Consider the following 16628-nt stretch of genomic DNA (forward strand, 5'->3'; position numbering starts at 1 on the left):
GTAACACACACACACAGCCATTTCACTCCCAAAAGCAGCGGATTAAGTACTTTTTGTCATGAGTCTTCTGCTATGGGTAAGATCATCACATCACTGTTTGGATAACATGTCGGCATTTAGAAGTTAATATTTAAAACGATTAGGAAACGTATTTGAAATGGAGGAAGCAACATGACTGAGCTGCACTACTGAAACTTGGTAGTTCCCATTCCCTCGTAATACAAAGTCTACTGACACAAATGTGCTCCCCCCTCATTTAAAAATGTCCCCGTTTCTTCTCTCACATAGAATGCTCAAGATGCAGGTTGAGGCTTTACACTCCGAAACATACTAACAAAAAGATGCTCGCAATGCAATATTAGTTTTAAAACCTAACTATTCTTAAGGGCACCAATACACACGATAAATGATTTGGGAAATCCTGCTCTAACATTATCTCGATCAATTCTTGATCCATTTCAATACCACATTTTTCTGGCACAAGGACTCAAGAGTGTTTTACTCTCGTTACAGGTTGTGAGAATAAGAACAAGGAAAAGTGTTTTCCTTTTGGAAATCTCTTTTACCGCTCCCCACTTTATTTCGACGTGGCACGTGGTTTCAGGCTAGCAGAAGCCCCTCTAATCAGAACACTCTCTGCGCTAGTCAAGGCAGCTACCGCTGCCGGAAGGCTGCCTCTGACCAAGGCAAAGCGCGAGGCTCGCTTCTGGGATTTCCTTCGCTGGCATTTGCCTCTGATCCTCATCGTCCTTGACTCACGTTCAGGGAAGAAACCCTACAAGCCACCCTCCAGGTCTCAGGTGCCATGTGTCACCTCCCGCGGCAATTTCGTGTTATGCCTTCTTCTGGACCGATGGTAAGGAAGCAAATCCGAAACCCGGGATCAAAGTGAACTCCGGATGTAAACCCTTCCCCATGCCCTCCCCTGGTCTTCTCCAGCTAGGATTCCCTCAGGGGGCATGCCGAGGACGCCTTCTGTGGACTCGCTCTCTGGAAATCTCAGCTCAGCGTATTCTCGCGGCCGTTAGATGCTGTGTGGCCCTTGCCAGACAGTGTATGTCTCAAGGAAAGAACGTGTCTTAATCATCCTTGTGAGTTCCCTGTCTCTTTTAGTTACTGGTACCCGGCAGGTACCAGTTAAAGTTTGCTTGGTTGAGCTTTCATGGATTTACTTACATGAAACTCTTTTCAATCAGTGCTTTAGCTAACAATTTGTGGGGACCTGCTCTACAAGAGACTCCCCACCAGGCACTGGATAAACAAAGACAAATGAGACAGAGCCCTAGGTCCTGAGAAGTTACAACTTGAAAGGCGTTATTGATAGCGAAGACCAAAAACCTAAGGTAGCACTGAGGACGGAAGGCTTCACAGAGGAGGTGACATTTGAGCTGAGGCATAATGAATGAGTAGAATTTTGTCGGACAACAAATGAGAAAGAAACGTGTTCTGTTAGATATAGATTTCAATTAACATTGCGATGTCTTTCTGACTCCAGAAGAACCTCTGTTCCTTTGTAAACTATTTTGAGAATTTCAAAGATGAAATACTGGGGGGAAATACTCAACAATGGTGATGGAAAATAAAAGTAAGATGCAGAACTAGGATAATTTGCCTTTTTGTTTCATCTTTCGTTCACAGTGCAATTGTAAGTGTCTAAAATATAACAAGACCTAATGAGTAAATGCAGTGTATTAATAGTACTTAAAATGTCACTGGGTAGGTAATGATATATCTTGCTATCATTTAGCATACGCCAGTCAAAACTCACGGGTAGTCTGTTAGCAAAATAATACGCACATGCACATGAAATCTTGTTTATGTAAGTCTTTAGAAAATGATTCAAATCTCACAAAGTCATTTAATAATGCCTCTTAGATTAGTGGTTAAACTATAACATGGAGTTTTAAACTACAAATTTGGAGAAATGCTCACATTTTTGAAGCCTTTTAAAAATATATGACAACTGAATGATCTACTACATAACCATTTTTTTTTTTTTTTGGAGGTAGAGAGTGAGGTTTAGGAAACAAACTCACTTTAATTTGGTAATTCGTTTGATCTAGTCCCTTGTGTATACTATATGTGTTTGTTAAAATGAGTGAAATAAAGAGGTATTCCATATTTCAATCTCGTAACTTAAAAACCTTGAGAGAAACGGATTACTCGACTGGTATCAATCTATGGAATCCATGTTTTAAAGAAAAGTGGGTTATCACATATTTGACACACAGGGCAGAATTTCGACAGCCAAAAGAGCATGTCCATGGTTCAAGGCAAAGGTGGAAGACACAGGCCCTTCTGGCCAATCACAAGCTCTGCATGGATAAACTGCGTAGAAAACAACTGTAAATACACAGGAGAGGAACCGGTAACACACGCAGGAATGATGGTTATTCCTGGCTAAAAGGTGCTAGAAATTCCCGCTGCTAGGCAAGCGTCTTCGTATTATGAATTACACGCTCCCAAGTCCAACACAACATTAATGCATTTTTACAAGCTGCAGACATGCAAGTTGCCTGGATTTTTAGCAGCACATCAAAACAAAACAAAACAAAACAATTTTGTTATTACCTGATTACAAATAGTTGAACGCTACACTGACCAGGATGACTAGAACAAGCATCTTTTGTTAATACACGTTTAACGGGATTTAAAATTTCCGTAGGAAATGTGCACAATTATTATCTGGCATCGGCACACTAGATCCTTGTAAAAATGCCTGAAACTCCATACTGGTGGCCCATTTAGGCAAATGGCAAATTATTTGAAAAAAAAAAAATCATTAAATTTCCTCATAGCTCTTTTCTCTGCCCACGAGAACTTCTTCTCTGTGCACCTGAGCATTTGTCTCTCTGGCTGTCGTTCATTTCCTGCCTGGGTTTCTCTTTCTGGTCTCACCTGGGTCACAGGCTTGATGAAAATCTCATTCTTGCCATCTCACAAACAAAAATGTTGCTACTGGCGACCTTTTCTTTCTGGCTCCGGGGTGTTGTGAGGCATTGGCTGATGCCGAAAGCTGCCTGCTGATGGTATGGAATTTCAGAGCGGGCACGAGGTGACTCCTCTGCTTCACTCTGTCAGGCGATACGTAGAATTTCTACACTGGGAACCACGCTTCGGCAAATGAGAGGGGCTGGGCGGGATCGGGTATGAGGTGCGACTCCCGCAATGGAGCTATCGGCGTGGGTGGTTTTATAAGCGGAGCTTTCGAAGCCTTGACAGAAAGACTGCTTGTGCCCAGCGCCAATCAGTCAGCCTTTGTCGGCTCAACTGCACATCCTTTCCGAGATGGCATCCATCTGCAGTGACACCCCAGACGCGGAGTGCGCCGGCACCACGTCTCAGGGGTGAGCACACACTGGCGACTTAGCCTGGAGCGGCCGACAGCCATCCGTGGGCTCTCGGCTGACATGTACGGCCACCCACGAAGCAGGGGAAGGAGGACGTCGTCAGGTTTGGGGAAAGGATTTAACTAAAAAACGATGGCTGGGTGTCTTGATGTAAGCCCTGCGATGCGATCATTCTTACTTAAGGGAAAGGAAGGGTTAAGACTCTCCCCCTTGAACCAGACTCTAACAATCGTAAGGAAGGCAGAGTCTCGGTGCATGAAATCTCTAACTATGGAGAGTCTGTAAGACCTGTTTTACGGTACGGTGAGGCAGGAGAGAGGTCTGCTCAATAAAGGATGTTGTGCTAATTGGTACTGGGAAATATCTTGAATTTTATTTATGTGCTAACTTCCTGCCTGTAGATAGAAAAGATCATGGCCCCAATTTAATAAGCATCGCCACTCAGGTAATCCACATGTCACCCTTTCTCTGTGGGAACAGAAATTCTGAGCGCCAAAAAGGGAGCCCATGTTCCTCCTCCTCCGATGGGGCATTCCAAGAAGCGATCACCTCTACAGTGGGCTGAACAATTACTTTTACATAACCTTTCAAGCATGCTACATTGAGGAAGAAGATTAAAAATCCATTTTCAGTTGTTTTTTAAAGATTTCTTCAAAAATCTATTCTGAGTGTGAGCTCTCCAGTTCATAAATCTGTATACAGTCGGTGACCATGCTGTCAAATCCTCCAGAGTGAATGTCATGTTCTCCCCGAAAGGGGGGTGAGGCGCTTTGCGTGGTGCATTAATGCTTTCTCGGGCTTAGGTGTTGTTTATTGCACTGTGCTGATAATTTACTAAATGGTACCCCTGAGACCAAAACCGAATGTGTCCTTCTAAAGTACCCAGCTTGCTCCTAGGGAGTAGCTATGAGTGGGAGAAATGGACAAAGTATTAAATATTATTGTTTATAATGAGTTTTTGTCATAAAATAAGCTTTAAGGAAGGTGGATAGTTCTGGGTCTATCTTATTCGATGCCTCGCCCTTAGTAAAATAATACAACTAAGGGTATTGTGGGAATAAAAGAATCTATTTAATACGCAGTTGACATCGTTTCGAACACCAAGCCTTTTGACTAATATCTAGCCTTTTGAAAGTCACCCAGGTTCTCATTGAAAATGGAACTAGAATGGCAATTGGCCAACAGAGCAACATCTTCTAAGGAGCCTCTGATTAAAAGACTTGACAAGATTAAACCCACAAACCTCACTGCTCAAAGATACGGCGTCCTCATTCACTCTCTGTAGCGTGATTTAATTTCCAATTTTTCTTAAAAAAAATTATCCTTCCGCCTACGCGCTTTCATAGAGTGTATGTACAACTCAATATTACACCCATGTGTTTATTTCCCACATACGGCCTAGTAAAAACATAGATATGCAAATATGACTGTGCCATGAAAAACCAGAAAATTCTCGTTATTGGCTGAATGAGACAACCCCAGCCTACTCTACGTAGTGGCATATAGGATTGCTGCTACCAGATCATACTGTCCCACCCCGGAGGCTGTCTTTCAGGCGCAGATAAAAGTACTATGCAATCTATTTCCACGAAAAGGCATAATGGCGCTCTAAGCATCCTCACAAAGCAAGGACCGCATTTCATGGTTTTCCACGTGCTAGAATTCCTCCAAAGCAGCAAACACTGTAACATTTGGTCCTAGAATAGAAGATGATAACCTTTCTCTTGCAAGGCACCTAGGTGTACTCTGCAGGACAGAATGGGGCCATATCATAACTTATTATAAATTATGACTCTCTGTAAATCTAACCCTCCAAGGCCACATTTTTCTTCTTTCTGGAGAGTACTAAGAGCATGCCCCAACTTTGCAATATGTCCACCCTTCCCCAGCAAAAGATGCCTGATGCTAAGTGTCAAGAAAACAGGGAAGGCTCATTTCTTTGTTTGGAAAAAAAGTAAAGACGCCTGAGATGCCACGGTGTAGAGGACATTTGGCTGTGCACTGTTCAGATCACTTACTGTCCTCTGCCGTCATGAACACAATCCAAGCGCTATGCGCACTGCCAACCCCATTGGAGGCGACCAGCCGAAACGCGTACTCTGTGTGCGGTTGGAGATCTCCCACTTCGTGGCTTAATGATGCAGAAGGACTCGAAAACAGCCTATAGGAAAGACATGTGGATGATGAACCTTTAGATAGTCAGAGAAGTTTTTTTTTTTTTTTTTTTTAAAAAGAGGAAAATCCAATTGCATTGCATTTTGAGAGAATGTCAAAATTACAGTTTAAGTACTGTAATTTTCTGTTGTTACGTGATATCTCTGTAAAAGTAAGTAGCCATTTGGCTGAGGGTTTGCGATACTGCATTTACGCGAGCTGTAAATTCTAGCAGCACTGAATCAATTCTAGTCTGGTATCGAGAGTGATTGCCATGTGGAATTTGTGGAGTAAGTGTTATAATTTTGTAGCTACAGTTCAGATGGCCTTTTGGGGCTTTCAGGTGTATGCATGCCCTACGCGATACATGTACTCACGACAAGGTAAAGGTGAAAATGTTATTTTAAGTGCTATATAAGTGAAAAATAGATTATTTTTTTGCAAAGCGAATAATTATCTCCTAGGCTGCTGCTTGTATTTTGTTCGAACTTTGAAAAGGTGGTCTTTATTTACTGCAAATGAGAACTGGCCTATTGTTCGAAACCTGAAATTTATATAATGCTATTAACCAGTGTTACCCCAAGAAGTTTAATTAAAAACATACTTTCGAAAAGATAAAGGAAGTCTACATCTACATGGAGAAACCCCGGGTGGACAGGAGGATGCACAAAGCGGGGGGGCTCACTCGAGACGTCCATGGGCGGGGTGGGCGGGCCGCATCTGGAGCTGGTATCTGGGAGAGGCCGGGGCATTGGCGCGGGCTGGTGCAGACCAGACGACCTGAAGACTGGTTGGAGTGGCAGCTGACAGCCTCGGAGGCAGCACGCCATCTGGAGCTGTCGGGAAACACAGATGAATTAGAGCAGAGAAAACCGTGGAGAACATATGCTGGGTGGGACCGAAATGCTCCACGTACTGGAAAACCTTTTCCTCGGGATCCGCAACGGCGTTACGCACGGTCCATTTAACTTAACATTTTCATTCCCGAACTGCTGTCCTTCTGACCGCCCGTGTCGATGCCGGGGCATGCGCATCTCGGCCTTAAACGCCAGCCCCCCGGGGCAGCAAGGCAAACGGAAGCGCAGCTCACGCGCATCTGTGCCTCCGAGTACCTAACGGAACGCACGGAGGGGACCCAGCCAAGCGGACGTTAAAGCACCTTTTCGGTTTCACTTTTGCTCAATAATCAGGCGACCGGACGGCGGCGTCCAGACCTTGCGTTTCCCACGCACTGCCCATCGCCACCTTGACCACACACGGCTCACGGACACAAAGGGCTATTTTTTTCTTTCTTTTCTTTCTTTTTTTTTTTGGAGAAAGGTTTATTAAAATTGTGTTTTTCTACAATGATGCAACAGATGCGATTGGCTGAAATGAGCGAATCGCGGCCTGAATTTTCACCGACGAAAAAAGGGAAGACTAAAGTTCTTTCCTCATGAGTTTTATAGGATCGGCTGCGCCCCTCAGGGTGGCTCTGCTCGTGTTCAGACGCGGTGCGAGTCGGGGCATCTGCGCTTTTTCCTAGCCCCATTGAGTCTCTGACAAATCTATCCTCTATTCAGTGTACTTGCTTGATGCCATGTATCAGGGAAATCTCTCTGAACAGTTCTAGAAAGCCTAATAGGAAGGAATTAAACCGAAGCCTATTCTGCTTAAAAAAAAAAAAAAAAAAAAAGAGACAAGATGACTCTGGTTTTCAAATGAGTTTTTCCAAGAGGTGCAACTTGAATGCGCCTATCACATCAGAGTTTGTTCTAATGCTAGTCATAAACTCAAAAGCAAATTAAACAAAGCCCTGTGGCATTAGAAAAATCACCTGTTCACCTCAAGTTTCTGTGTTTTATCTTTAAAATAAGGATGATGTTTTCCCTTTGCAGGACTGCTGTGAAGACCAGAGACAATGTAAATAAAGCACTTTATTTTGGTTTCCGGCAATTTTTGTTAGTTATTAATACTATTACTATTTTAATGGATTAATGACCAAGGATTACTAGAGGCCCCTGGCGAAGAAGAAATCAAAATAATAAAAAAACATATATCAGGGTTCATTTTTCAACCTTCTTTTGTACGCGACCTTATGTAGCGTGTGAGTTTTACACACTCTCCAATTCAGGAGAATCTCCCTGAGAACGAAGAGGCTAATGAATGACCACTGATGAGAATGGACGAATTAGATTACACGTTTCATCAATCTGCTAAGGATTTTGAGTTCATCACTAACTCACTAATGTATTCACTGCGCATTTACTGAGCGTCTCCTCTGTGCGAAGCAGTGGTCTCTGTGCGCGGGGCCGATGGCCCTGAGTAGAGCAGACGTGGCACCTGACCCCGTGGGTGTGGAGCGGGGCACGTGATGAACAGATACAGAAGATTGTAACGGATGGGGACATGTGCTCGGGAGAAAGACAGAGCAAGGCGATGGGAGACACAGTGAAAAGGAGTGCGCGACTTTAGCTGTCACCTAGCAGTTAAGAGTAGACGGGGAGGCTGTAGGAAGAACCTGTCACTGGGTGACAAGTCAGCGGAGACCTCGGTGACACAAGGAAGGTGGTCACGAGGACGTCTGGAGGAAGAGCAACCCAGTGGGGGATGGGCAGCGAGGAGGGGACGCGCCGGTGGTGTTTACGGAGCTGAGAACGGCCAACGTGGCTGGACCAGCCTAAAGATCGGGACAGGAAGGGAGGTCGGAGCGGGAGAGCGCGCGCCAGGGTCCTTCTAGGTCTAGGCTTTGAAAGTCACAGGAGGGACTCTGGAGGCCACTCTGAATGGGGTCGGGGGCCACTGCAGGATGTGAATAAAGGAAGGAGCATCATCCCCAACAGATGGCGTCTCCTCGGCGCTAACGGAGGAGCGGGGACGAGAGGAGGCACAGGGAAACCTCCCCCATGGTGACCCGGGCAAAGGGCGGCAGTCGCTTCGGGTCCAGGGACAGCGGTGGAGATGGCGATAAGCTCTGCTGTGGACAGTGGCGTGTACTGGTGAGAGGAAATAAGGGAGTTAGAGCCGATGCCGAGGCTTTCGGCCTCAACACCGGGTGAACGGCGGTGCCATTACAGAGATGAGGAGCACCGAGGGAAGATTTTGGGTGCGTGCGCGGTGCCCGTGCTCCGGTCGAGAGGTGTATCATGCGTGTGTGGTGGAGACATTAGGGCGATGGGCCTCTGGGCAGGGTTGTGCACCAACGTATACGTGCTGTTCAGTGCCTTAGACCTGAGGAACCAAGCCAGGGGTGAGTGTAGACAGGGTGAGGTCTGAGAACTGAGCCCCAAGGTCCACCAAGGGGAGCAGAAGATGGGGCAGTGTTTAGAAAAGTTGGTGGTGTCAAAGGAAGGTTTCCTAAAACCTGGGAGATGTTACAGCATATTCACGCTTATTGGAATTATGAAAACCGATAAACCAACACCTCATTTGAAATGGAGTCAGGAGGCTAGGTGAGAGCTCCCTCAAAAGTCATTCAATGCTCTATGGATCGCAACGGGAAGAGAAGTACCTTGCATCTCCAGCAGGAAGTAATACTACTTCACTGCCTCAGGAAGAGGAAGAAAAGATTGCACCTTGCCCAATGAGAAACTATCACGACTCAACCGATGAAAAGCCATTGGCTTGAACTTTCGGTTTCCACCAACGGACTGTTTACAACAGACCCTCCCAAGTCCATAAAAGAGCATTTTCTTCCTCCGTTTCTCTGGACCTGGTATATGTCCCAAATTGCAATTCTTTGTTGTTCCCAAATAAACCCATCCCGGTGAAGAAACATCGGGCTATTTGGTAAAGGTCAACAGAATGATCTGGAAGAGATCGGGGGAGAAGATAATGCTGGAGGAGAAAGAGTAATGGCCAGAACACACTTCTTGTGTGGGAGACTGAGGCAAGCCAGCACACACACGTGAACAGAACTGAGAGGCAGTGCACGCTGGCTGTTGGACAAAGCGAGGACGTGCGACCCCGCTGCACAGAAGTGAACGCAGAGAGCGAGGCCGCGGGCGCGAACAGGAAGACTCGCTCACGGGCAAAAAGCAAAGCTCTCTCCTGATGGCACCCACTGTCTCAGTGAGCTAAATAACGGTGAAGGTATCAGCGTAGTGCCGAAGCATGGAGAGTAAACTCAATGGCTGGAGAGACACAAAATGGTACAAAATGGTACAAAGCAGTTCCTTCGGTCAGCAGAAATGTGACGTGACTCGGAAAGGCGGTAAGGTGGCTGCCCGGGGCCAGCCATCCGAAACCTTAGCCCTAAATCTTTGGTCTGCAGGACGTTCATCGCTAAAAACACTTCAAGTGACACTTTGTGAACACAAACGGTTTTAACAATGACGATTTCTCATCTGATATAATCTTTCGCTGATTTATGAGAAATCCACGCATAAAAAGGGCACTGGCGAAGAGTCAAGTGCAGGTCGCACATAATGTATAACATAAAGGCGTGTCCCTTCTTTGATTATCTTTTGTCTAATATATAAATATATATATATTTATGACAAGGAATATGTTACTGCCAATTCAAATTCTGAATAAAAATCAGCTGTAAGAAATCAACATAAAAAAAATAGTTTTAAATACATACACAAAAATAACCTCTTCAAATATTACAAACTGCATAACCAAGCTATTAAGAAAAAAACAGAGAAGCGCCCCAGAGGAGATCCCACAATAACAAAGTATCTTGAATTCTCTTCTGACTGATACTAAAACAAATGTGCTCCATTAAACTGGTCACCTTCTGATTATATAAAATTGCAAAATATTTCCAACCGGGGCGATCGTCTTAAATTATTCACAGTGTTTCCAGTGACACTGGGTTCTGGAAATCTTCTCTTCCCTCCGGTTAACCCCTCTTATCCTCCACCTATTCCTCGGAGGCTCCTTAGCACCAACGCAATAGCTGGGAGCCAGCCATAATTCCAGCCCTGGTTTCTTAGCCGAAGAGCCGTGTATCTATCAGCGTGATATATTGTCTCCGAGATGCGATGTTGCTCACAAAGCTTCTCTCAAGTTTAATATGACCCTCGCGGGGCAAGCACTCCACAGTCAACCTCCTGAATCAACACATCTTGTCCAGTAAATACTAATTCTACATGGCGACTGGATGTGACAGCTACCCTGACACCTATAAATTCAAAGGAAGGGAGTTTTTAATAATATTTCCAATTTAACCTTTTTTTGGAAGGCAAAATGAATACAAAACATTAAGCAATAAATCACAGATTGGACTAGTCTAGCTCGTATCATCTCCTGAAAGTACGGTTTTAGTCAACTTTTAAATGATGTATACTTATGGACGAGCAAACAGAAAGCAAACAGAATGCCCCCAAACTTTGCTCCATATAGTTACAGAGAACCCAGAGGGAACCTCTAAAAAGCGAAACCAGAAGTAATTCATGTGGCTGGTGACGACTGAGGCTCTAGTGGCCCGAACAGGAAAGTTTTGGGGAGAAAATGAAATTCAATGGGCTTCTCGCAAGTACCAGTTTCTCGGACGAGCCCACCGACGCGTTTCTCCTGCAACGTACTTTTCGAGAACGCGCGTGCATTTCAAAACGCTGAAATAAAATATTGCGCGGACATGCCAAAGACATTCGTAATATTTTGCATCGAATTCAAAACCTGCAATGAAAGATGCCTAATGCCGCTCTGCGCAACGTTCTCTTTGGGGGTGGGAAAAGGCCAAACGGGTAGAAAAGGGACTGCAGCACATCTACCTGATATTTAAGCGATAAGACACGACTCAAATAATTGCCACGCAGAATGTGGGCACAGCATAAAACCGGTGTAAATGCTACAGGGGTTTCAGAAGGTAGGATCTCACATCCAACTGTGCCTTTCGGTGGCCGAGGCCCACTGCCACGCAGACGCTGTTAGGTTGTTCACGTGGGGTGATCATGTCAACAGCCTAATTCCACACCTAGGGACGCCCAGCAACTCTGCCCATGCCCATCCCCAGCAGACATGATGCTTCCTGCTGGCTTCCCTTGGAAGCTGAGCCCAGGCCAGTCCAAACCACTCTCACTCCAGAGACTAGAATGCTGGCCATCCTCATTCAGGTCCCCCTGTCCCCAAAACACGACGGAAGCCATGGCCTGTGATCTACATGCATCTGACTGCATCGCTGAATAGCCTGGCATATATTCAAAACCCTTGGATTTATAAATTTTCCTCTCATTTTCTAAAATAGCTACATATGAACAAGGGCTTTAAATTCTAGCTTCCAGAATGGAAAATGAAAGTTCAGACACATATATTGAGTCATTGAGTCATAAACAAATTGAAAACAGAAGGCAAGACTCAATTTCCAGTCACTAAACCATATGTCATTAAAAAAGATATTAATTATGAGGAATATGCAGATGTGCTAACAAATGGACAGTCAACCTTGAACACAAATAGAGCAGCATTAAATGGTGACAAGTAGGTTGAAATAGATTTAATGTTTGCAAAACAGTCTCTCATTAAAACTATTAGAACTCATACTATGTACCAGGTTCTCTAATATAATTATTTCTAATTCTCAGAAATACACTACGAAATTGTAGTGTTAACTCTTCGTAGTATAAAGAATCTTAGGCTCAGAGAGGTTACATATTTTATTTCAAATCACAAAACTAGTTGCTGGCAAAATGAGGCTATAAACTAGAATTGTTTAAATCCAAAGACAGTGCCCTTAATTCTACACTACAAAACAGCAAGTTATAGGAGGTGATTTATGCCGGAAAATATTAAATGTTAAATCAATATAAAAGCAGATCACTTATAACATTAAATGAATTAGTAAAGGATAGATTTACTTTCGGTCCAAGTCATATTTCTAAACAGTACTTTCTCGATCTTATTTGTCACAGCTGGGTCCCTGTCTCCTTATTGTCCCCAAAGTCCCTCACGTAGAACTATTGGTGTGAGTTTGCTAGTTCTCAATAATTAGTCAAAGCCCACAGAAATTCAATGACATGCAAAAGAAACAGGTCTCCATGTCAGTAAGAGACAGATGTTTTTTAAAAATTAAGTGGTACCTACATTTTGTCATGGAATTGATCTTTGGCAGTAGAATGTTAAAAATAAAACAACAATATTTTAAATTTGGAGTGGAGATCGCTTAAAAACCACCACCAACTTTAACCTCTCATCCAAATAAAGAATCCTTGCCTAAAACATCCAGGCTGGGTGACACGAGGTCTCTCTGCATCACCAGTGACAGGCAAACGGCTCCTTTCTGAGCGGCCCCATTACGTTATTGGATGGTTCTCGGTGTTGGTGAGCTTTTTTGACGTGGGTCTCAGACCATATCCCGTCGGCTGGGTGTATCTTTTGTCCACATCGGGACCTCCTGAGGTGACACGGTACTCTAAATGACCAGCGGGACGGTCTTGGGCACTGGGTGCATATAGCTGGTCACACGCACACTGCACTCCCAGGGCCTCGTCCCTGTCGTCCTAACCCCCGAGAACAAGCCTCTGTGGCTTACCGTCCTGGGAGAGAACGTCGGGCATTTCTAAGCAGCTGCCCACTTTCCACTGACGCTCCGTGTTTCGGGTCAAACGTCTCCATTCCCTGCAACGTCTTTCTACATGATATGATTCCTCAGCTATATCTAGCCTTGTGGCCTGACTCGGATGCGTTCTAGTTTGACGATGTCCCTTTTAAAAACAAGAAGCCTCACACCTCCACGGAGCGCTCCCTGTGCATCCTGGCCAGAGTGAGATGCGGGGAGACTTTGCTCTCTGCAGCCGACGTGGCTGGACGCTCACTCGGCATCGTGAGTCTGGCCCGCTCCATACGGGAGTTCATCAGTGTCATTCGGATGGGCTATGCCGTTGATTCAAAATGGTCATCTGAATAGCTAAAAAAGGCCAGATCAATCCTTTCTCAATAAATACACAGAATCCGAGAGTAATATTATCAAAGAAGCAAAGTATTTAAGGGGGTAATGTAGTGCTTCATATAGAGAGATTTCTGTAAAAATGGGGAGATGGATGAATAAATGGAAGGATGGGGCTGGTGGTGAGTAGGATCTGCAGGAAAACGTCTTTCCTCCATAACCCTAATAACTGTTAGGATCCAGACCACCTTTTCCACTTACAAATAAAGACCCAATTATCTGAAAAAATGAATATTTTTTTCAACATAAAGGACATTAATTGCTTGGAGAGTACTAACTCGGCGATATTAAATCAGATCTGAAATACCGCTTCACATTACATTACTTTTACGTTTATTTCCTTCGATGTCTCCATTTCACAGATGTGAAAACCGAGGTTGGGAAAGGTTAAACGGCATGTCCGAAGCATGTGACTAGTGAGTGGCAACCTGTGGTTTCAGACCTCTTTACTGTTTCCAAGGCTGGAATCCATCTCTCAACACCATGCTGAATCTTAAATGTAAGTCTAGCCATTGCTTCTCCCCATAATACACCAAAGTAACTGTAATATAAACTCTTTAAGGGCAGAGACCTTATTTTTTATTTCTTTATGTAACCTTTAGAGCGCTTACCAGATTTTGAGAATACTAACCAAATGATAAAACTCAGTGCCTAGCCTACAGAACTAAAGAGAGCCCCCCTTTTAAAAGTATGCATTTTTTAACTATAAAAAGAATACATATTCATTATAGAAAATTTGAAAATTACCAAACAGTTGAAGAAAACTATTATCTATATATACACCACTCAGAGGCAGGCAGTGTTATACTATTATAAACTCTCCTGTTTTTTTATATACTTAAGTATATGATTTTTTAAATGGTTAAGCTGAATAATTTTAATATATTATTTTGTAAACTCCATGTGTTTTATAAGATATGATGAAAACTGTCATTATCTCTGTGACATTTTCAGTAACATGATTTTTAAAAATAATTGCATTTAATACTTTTATAGATTAAGAACATTCACTTAACAAGGCTGATATTGATGGATGCAAAATGATATCACTCTCAGTATTATAAATAATACTGAGAATCCTGCTAAATTTATCTTTTGGTTTTCCTTTTAGAATTGTTGGGTCAGTAGAGATAAATGCTGTTACCATTTCAGATATAATGTGACAAACTGTTTCTAGAAAGTTGCATTTACTTATAGTTCTATTAGTAAGGTATGACTGATCCATTTTCCAGTTCCTCCATCAAAATGAATATTTTGTATATGTATAGATTTATGTGTACTATATACATATGCAATTACATATAATCTGTATATATACTATAAAATCTATTAAGGTACCTAATAATTAAAATGTATCTCCTTACATACCAGGCAATATTCTATGAACTGGGGATATACTAATGAACAAATTCAAACAGCTTCATTAAGAGAAAAACAGACAAAAAGAAATAGAAGCATGTCTTTCTTTTTTCTCACTTTTTATGAGGTCCTTTCCTCACAGCTTTACTGAGGTATAATTAACAAATTACATGTATTTAAGGTATACAATGTGATGATTTGATATATATATATATACACACACACATACACACACACACACACACGTGTGTGTGTGTGTGTGTGTGTGTACACATAAATAAAATAAATCATTACCACAACTGAGTGAATTAACACATTCATCGCCACACAGGTACCATTTTGTTTATCTGTTTGTGCTAAGAACACTTAAGATCTACGCTCTGGGCAAATTAGAAGCATTTCTAAAATAAGAGGCTTGCGAATAATGAGGTAGGATATGGGGGGCTACGGGCTTTACAGGCCCAAGCTAAAGAGATGGTGACGTTTTTCTCAAGGTTGTCACCAGTGTGGCATTTTGTCACCAGTGTGGTATGTATAATTTGTTAATTATACCTCAGTCACTAGTGTGGTATTTTGGACAAAAGTTCTGCCTAGGAAGAAAGCATGTGCATAGAAACACAAACTGGTAGTTACAAAAGAGTCACGGGATGTGAAGGACGCACAGGAAGTACGGTCAGTAACATTGTAATAACTGTGTATAGTGCTGGAGGTACTAGACTTATTGGGGGATCGCTTTGGAAAATATGTAAATGTCTAACCACTATGCTGCATCCCTGAAATTGATGTAAAATACTGAAAGTCCAATAACTGAAAAATAAAAATTAAAAAAAAAAAAGAATGTAATGCAATGTTCAATGCAATGTGTTGACCTTGTTTGGATCCTGATTCAAACATGCCAATGGCAAAAAGGCCTTTTCGACAGTAGGAGACATGCACACCGATAGGTATTAAATGATATTCAGTAATTATTTTTAATTATTTGATATAATATTGTGGTCATATTTTTTAAACATGGTGGATAAGAACTTGGAGAAAGTGTTGATAATTTTGAAGCTAGCTAACAGGTACATTGGGTTCATTATACTATTCTCATTACTTTTGTATGTTTAAAATTTTCCATAATAAAGTTTTTTTTTAAATGTGCATAAAACAAACATTTTGTAAAAAAAAAAAAATCCACGATTCTTTTGTTACTGAATTCAGCAATAAAATAAAATGCTTTGGAGTACATCATTGAATAAAACCTTAAGATAGTGCATTTATCTTGGTCATGAATACCGTTCATTTGCTTCATTTCAAATAATTCTCTAAAAAAAAATGTCAGCTTTGTAAAATTAAAAATAGATACACTTAGCAAGGTTTGGTGTTTCCCTGCCTCATTCGGGTCTACATTTCTGAGGGAAACCTGCAATTCACGAACGTCTGCCAATCAAAGCTGGTGCAGATATTTGTGAAAAGTATGTGAAACCCAACTGTCGGGTATCACCTAGCTCTGGTAATTGTTCTTCATGAAATGAACAACTGTCCCCATGTTCACGACGTCCGCTTTAATTAGCACAGAGAAGAAGCGAGGCTGTCCTCAGTCCCAGTTTATAATGGGAGCGATACAGGAGGAGGAGGCACAGGTGGGTCAAGGGCACCAGAACAGAAAGACATCACTGAACACTAATCGCTGTTGACCATCTCGAGAACTGAAAGATTCCACTTCCCATTAGCATCCACAGGACCAAGCCGACTGACGTACCTCTGCCTCCGCTTCTCTTTGTGGTGTGAAATTAAGGAGTCGCTTAACGTTACTCTGCAAGACAGTTCCGGCGAATTTGTTAACCGGGAAACATCGCACGGACCGAAGTCGTCCTCTGTTAATTTTGAAATCCCCCAAAGCTGTGAATGAT

The 16628-nt window shown here is 42.8% G+C and overlaps 1 protein-coding gene across 1 annotated transcript in view; it reads right to left on the reverse strand.

Moving 5' to 3' along the window:
* USH2A (usherin) overlaps nt 1-16628 on the reverse strand; it is a 526768-nt gene that overhangs the window by 169419 nt on the left and 340721 nt on the right. The window contains exons 38-39 of the mRNA XM_036235436.1: nt 6190-6340; nt 5369-5511 (exon numbers count right to left, since the gene is read on the reverse strand). Coding sequence (XP_036091329.1) covers nt 5369-5511; nt 6190-6340 — 294 coding nt within the window. The remainder of the gene's footprint in view (nt 1-5368; nt 5512-6189; nt 6341-16628) is intronic.

This window comes from Rousettus aegyptiacus, unplaced genomic scaffold (assembly GCF_014176215.1).
Source record: "Rousettus aegyptiacus isolate mRouAeg1 unplaced genomic scaffold, mRouAeg1.p scaffold_m13_p_18, whole genome shotgun sequence".
In the NCBI taxonomy this organism is placed as follows: Eukaryota; Metazoa; Chordata; class Mammalia; order Chiroptera; family Pteropodidae; genus Rousettus; species Rousettus aegyptiacus.